The following is a 6721-nucleotide window of genomic DNA, read 5'->3' on the forward strand; positions in this document are numbered from 1 at the left end:
AGGTCCATGACTCAGCTGCAGGATCAAATGGTTGAATAAACCCTATGAAGGCCATGTGTGCTAAAATCCACAATCCTCGTCGCCACTGTTATGTCCCCTGGACACTCTGTGTCTCTCAGGTGCTGCTGGCAATGCTGCCAGTATCTGCTCAGCAAGTTACGCACACAGGCCGATGTACTACTTAACCAGAGCAAGGTTTATTACTAAGAACATTATGGCATTCTTACATGGAGGAGTCTTATTCCAACAGCTTCTGTCCTTATCAGATGTAATCCCTTCTCAGCCTCATGTGTCTGCTTCCAGTTCCCCTCACACACACTGTCTGACTTCCTGGTACAGCTCCTCCTCCCCCATCATGCATCAGGAGAAAAAGGGTAAAGGTCACAGTGATCTATCACAACATCACACTGATATGGCGTTATTTTCTTATTTCCGCTGAGATGCTTTAACATAGCATCTCTCAGAAAACCTTCAAAACTGTTTACCCACAACAGATGTTAAACGTACCGGCCTATAGTTACCAGGCTCTGTTTTTGGACCTTTTTTGAATATTGGCACCACATTTGCCATGCGCCAATCCTGTGGGACACTCCGTCAGTATAGAATCTGCAAATATCAGAAATAAGGGTCTGGCTATGACATTACTTAATTCCCTTAGGATACGGGGGTGTATGCCATCCGGTCCTGGCGATTTGTCTATTTTAATCTTTTTAAGTCGCTGATGTACTTCTTCCAGGGTTCGACAGGACACTTTTAATGGGGAATTTATTTTTACATTCTTCATGTCATCTGACAGTTTATTTTCCTCAGTGAATACATTGGAGAAAAAATATTTAACAGCTTTGCTTTACATCCTATGATAGTGCCATGTTAACTCCCTATGATAGTGCCATGTTTACATCCTATGATAGTTCCATGTTTACATCCTATGATAGTGCCATGTTTACATCCTATGATAGTGCCATGTTTACATCCTATGATAGTGCCATGTTAACTCCCTATGATAGTGCCATGTTTACATACTATGAAAGTTCCATGTTAACTTCCTATCATAGTGCCATGTTTACATACTATGATAGTGCCATGTTTACATTCCTTAAAGGGCCATGTTTACATCCCTTATGATGCCATGTTTACATCCTATGATAGTGCCATGTTTACATCACTTATAGTGTTATGTTTACATCCCTTATAGTGCCTGGTTTACATCCTATGATAGTGCTATGTTTACATCCTATGATAGTGCCAGGTTTACATCCTATGATAGTGCCATGTTTACATCCTATGACAGTGCCAGGTTTACATCACTTATAGTGTTATGTTTACATCCCTTATAGTGCCTGGTTTACATCCTATGATAGTGCCAGGTTTACATTCTATGATAGTGCTATGTTTACATCCTATGATAGTGCCAGGTTTACATCCTATGATAGTGCCAGGTTTACATCCTATGATAGTGCCAGGTTTACATCCTATGATAGTGCCAGGTTTACATCCCTTATCATGCCATGTTTACATCCTATGACAGTGCCATGTTTACATCCTATGACAGTGCCATGCTTACATCCTATGACAGTGCCATGCTTACATCCCTTATAGTGCCTGGTTTACATCCTATGATAGTGCCAGGTTTACATCCCTTATCATGCCATGTTTACATCCTATGACAGTGCCATGTTTACATCCTATGACAGTGCCAGGTTTACATCCCTTATAGTGCCATGTTTACATCCTATGATAGTGCCATGTTTACATCCTATGATAGTGCCATGTTTACATCCTATGATAGTGCCATGTTTACATCCTATGACAGTGCCATGTTTACATCCTATGATAGTGCCATGTTTACATCCTATGATAGTGCCATGTTTACATCCTATGATAGTGCCATGTTTACATCCTATGACAGTGCCATGCTTACATCCTATGACAGTGCCATGCTTACATCCTATGACAGTGCCAGGTTTACATCCCTTATAGTGCCATGTTTACATCCTATGATAGTGCCATGTTTACACCCTATGACAGTGCCAGGTTTACATCCTATGATAGTGCCAGGTTTACATCCCTTATAGTGCCATGTTTATATCCTATGATAGTGCCATGTTTACTCCCTATGATAGTTCCATGTTTACATCCTATGATAGTGCCATGCTTACATCCTATGATAGTGCCATGTTTACATCCTATGACAGTGCCATGTTTACATCCTATGACAGTGCCAGGTTTACATCCTATGATAGTGCCATGTTTACATCCTATGATAGTGCCATGTTTACATCCTATGATAGTGCCATGTTTACATCCTATGACAGTGCCAGGTTTACATTCTATGATAGTGCCATGTTTACATCCTATGATAGTGCCATGTTTACATCCTATGATAGTGCCATGTTTACATCCTATGATAGTGCCATGTTTACATCCTATGATAGTGCCATGTTTACATCCTATGACAGTGCCATGCTTACATCCTATGACAGTGCCATGCTTACATCCTATGACAGTGCCAGGTTTACATCCCTTATAGTGCCATGTTTACATCCTATGATAGTGCCATGTTTACACCCTATGACAGTGCCAGGTTTACATCCTATGATAGTGCCAGGTTTACATCCCTTATAGTGCCATGTTTATATCCTATGATAGTGCCATGTTTACTCCCTATGATAGTTCCATGTTTACATCCTATGATAGTGCCATGCTTACATCCTATGATAGTGCCATGCTTACATCCTATGATAGTGCCATGTTTACATCATATGACAGTGCCAGGTTTACATCCCTTATAGTGCCATGTTTACATCCTATGATAGTGCCATGCTTACATCCTATGACAGTGCCAGGTTTACATCCTATGAAAGTGCCATGTTTACATTCTATGATAGTGCCATGTTTATATCCTATGATAGTGCCATGTTTACATTCTGATAGTGCCATGTTTACATTCTATGATAGTGCCATGTTTACATCCTATGATAGTGCCATGTTTACACCCTATGATAGTGCCATGTTTACATCCTATGATAGTGCCATGTTTACACCCTATGATAGTGCCATGTTTACATTCTATGATAGTGCCATGTTTACACCCTATGATAGTCCAATGTTTACATCCTATGAAAGTGCCATGCATGTCCAAGGAGATTGCATGGCTGTGGGCTCGATTTTATGAAGCAGTTTGCACTGGGTGTGTCCACTGCAAACTGGATGTGGCAATATAGGTATGGCCAAACTCAATTATTAAAGGAGGTGCACATTCTTTTGGCTTAATGATATATTCTTTCACCTCTGACTTCTCCACGCTCAACTTTGCTTGATTGATAGGTTTCTCCCTGTTTGATCCTTTTTAAATGATACTTTCTGTAAACTCCCACAGCCTGTTTTTGTAATGAGGAAGCCTATTGGTATTGGACATGGTTAGTGCAGTCTAAAACTGATGTTGGGTTACATTTAAGAACTCTATAAAGGGTTGGACATTGAGGCACATGGTCGCTACCTCTAGGTGGCAGTATAGAGACAGCTTTCTACCTTCTGCAGGAGGAATATTTTGCAGTACTGTCGCTGAGCGGATACAGAGGTTGTGGTTGTATTTGGGCCATTGTGTTCCATGGCTTCTCAGCCAGATTCAAGGACAGCAGTGCTATTATAATGTGTATCATGATAACGGCACAATAACATCAGTAATATGCACAATAACACAACCATATTTTCTTACGTCCAAGGGATTTATGTTATTTTGTTAAAGGAGAGAGTCTGCAACAAGAAATGAAATAATGAGTAGTCAGAAGTATCTAAACAAAGAACAGGAGATCGCTCATAATCTCTCATAGTGGGGAATATTCTGGCGGCTTGTGATGTGGATATAATGGAGAATAATGAGAGTAGAGCTATAAATATGGGCAGAAAAGGGACAATCTCATGAAGAAGGGAAAAGAAAGAGCAAGACGTGAATAAGAACTATAGACCCAGCTCTTCCCTACCACTGAGATCTATCAGCCTACTCACAGCTGACCTATAGATGGTGAATGCATGAGGTCCTTAGGATGATTGATGACAATCAGGACTTTTCAGTAATTACTTGTCCACATTAAAATCCTGATGAGTGGAGTAAGAAAACATTCAGGTTCCTCATCCAACCAATCAAATGTCATGGAGCATAGACCCTACTCCAGTATTGTGTTTCACAAATATACATCCCATCGCATAAGATGACCAGAATATGAGAACAAGCTAAGGTCCATGGAAGTGCACATGAATCTGAATGTATGGAGGCATGGAAAGGCAAGGAAGAGTCAATCTACAAGGACAGTACCAGTGAAGTACAATAACATCAGGTGCAATATCAACCACATTCTACACCCAAAGGTCATATACAGGTAGCCTGCTAAATCAAGAGCATCGGCAAAACTTTGAGGTATTGTCTCCAATGGACGGGTCACCTCATCATTCTCCTCTCTGCTTCTATTCTAAATGCTGTGGGTGTTTGGGGCTGCATATTTCTTTTCTGCTCAGTTACACATAGTTGGGGAAGTGCTACATGGAAACCATGAAAACCTTTGACTAATTGTATTATGCTTCCTCTCACACTTTGGTTCCTCAGACTATAAATAAGGGGGTTCAGCATTGGTGTCACTGCTGTGTAGAAGACAGAAGCCACCTTGTCCCGTATGGTAAAGACACTGGAAGGAGAACGCATGTATGTAAACAAAACAGTGCCATAGAAGATAAAGACACACATGAGGTGTGAGGTGCAGGTACTGAAGGCTTTCCTCCTACTTTCTGTGGACCTAATTTTTGTAACAGAAAAGATAATAAGGGTGTATGAAATGAGGATAGTCATTAATGAGCTAATGGCCAAAGCACCTACAATGTAGACAGTGACCATGTCACTGGCAGAGGTATCTGAGCAAGACAGTCTGAGCACTGGTGGAACATCACAATAGAAATGGTCGATAACGTTTGATCCACAGAATTGTAGAGTAAAGGCACAGCTGGTCTGTACGGAAGACTGTAAGAAACCAATGGAAAAGGAAAGGAGAACAAGAGATAGACATTTCTTCTTTGTCATTATGGTCATATAATGGAGAGGGTGACATATGGCAACATAGCGGTCATAGGACATGGTGGAGAGGAGAAGAGTCTCAATGGATCCCAAAGCTGCATAGAAGAAGAACTGAAGAGCACAACCTTCAAAGGAGATGGTCCTCCTCTGGGACATAAGGTCAGAAAGCATCTTTGGAGTTATGGTAGAGGAATAAAAGATGTCCACCAGAGAGAGGTAACTCAGGAAGTAGTACATTGGGTTCTGGAGGGTTGATGTGTTCTTGACAATAGCTACCAAGCCAACATTGATCACTATGGTGGCAAAGTAGATGACAATGAATAGTGTGAAGAGGAAGAATTTCAGGATCTCATTATTAGTCAGTCCAGAAAAAACAAACTCTAAGACTTTTGTTTTGTTATTGACATCCATGAAACTGATCTTTACTGGGGAAACAAGAACCGAGATCACACAGAATGACTCCAAGAACAAAGTAAGAACAGCAATTCTAAGGGACCTTTAACCGAAAGATTGTTTATAATGCTTATTTGTTGGCCGACCCAATCTTTTATGTCAGTATAAAAATGCTTGCTGGTCAGTAGGACACCTTCCAGTGTAAACTATGGATGTGCTGCCGACATAATGCAAAGTGTATGGGAACAATTCTAGTAGTGATTGCTCATCCTCGTGCACTCTCCGAAAAAAACTGACTTGTTATTTCATTGAGAGATGCTTGTTATGGCCCAGAATTGGGCAGTCTAAAAGGACCCTAACTACATCAATCATCTTCTATCATAACAGGATTATGGTGGAGGCACATCTTATCACATAATTACCGTATGATTGAAAAAAGAATATCCTTCAAGTTCAGCCAGCAATAATGGAACATGGTGTACGAAAGATATCCAGGGACCTGCTTTGTTCCAGAAGACAGTGAAAAACCCTTTTGAGTTATGGACAAACTTACAAAATTTTAAAAAAACATGCTTACATCCCTAAGAGCTGATTCTATGATGTTTTAAAAATACAATACTAGCATGCCATTCTTTAAAGCAGCAGATTGGCGTTGAGCTATATAGCTTATGTGTCTTTATAAGGGTCCATTGTTTCAACCACTTTGGTAAGTTCTGCTTAATATGTATTTTTCTAGAGATGTCTCTTACCTGGTGTATCTACAGCTGTTTCATACCTGGTGTATCTAGAGCTTCTAGTCTTTTACCTGCTGTATATACAGTTGTCCCACGTTTAGCACAGATGATGGACTCTATATTAAGATGTGTCTTTACTGAGTATGTAGAGATGTCTCTTCCATGATGTACATTATATAGAGATGTCCCCTACCTAATGTCTGTAAAGAAGTCTTTGACATCATGTATACAGAAATGCCTCTTATCTGATATATCTTGAGATGTCTCATACCTGACGTATCCAGAGATGTCTCGATATCTCTTACTTGATTTATCTTGCAATGTCTCTAATATGAAATATCTTGAGATGTCTCTTAAGTACCCCACATGCCATGATTTTACTATAACAGGATCTGCATGTAATTAGCCAAAAATAACTGTAGCACTCTTGTTGTCTCCAAGTAATTTCTAAAGGTTATTCACCAGGTGTCTGCGACTTTTCGACTATACAAAGTCTGAATTGAATAAACTTTGGAGATTACTTGAAGAC

The 6721-nt window shown here is 40.1% G+C and overlaps 1 protein-coding gene across 1 annotated transcript; it reads right to left on the reverse strand.

Moving 5' to 3' along the window:
* Nucleotides 1-4438: 4438 nt before the first annotated feature.
* On the reverse strand, nt 4439-5476 carry LOC122929171 (olfactory receptor 1019-like). The gene has a single exon (XM_044282679.1). It carries the CDS (start codon nt 5474-5476, stop codon nt 4439-4441), a length of 1038 nt encoding a protein of 345 aa, XP_044138614.1.
* Between the last annotated feature and the right edge of the window lie 1245 nt (nt 5477-6721).

The sequence above is a fragment of the Bufo gargarizans genome, chromosome 2, assembly GCF_014858855.1.
Source record: "Bufo gargarizans isolate SCDJY-AF-19 chromosome 2, ASM1485885v1, whole genome shotgun sequence".
NCBI classification, from domain to species: domain Eukaryota; kingdom Metazoa; phylum Chordata; class Amphibia; order Anura; family Bufonidae; genus Bufo; species Bufo gargarizans.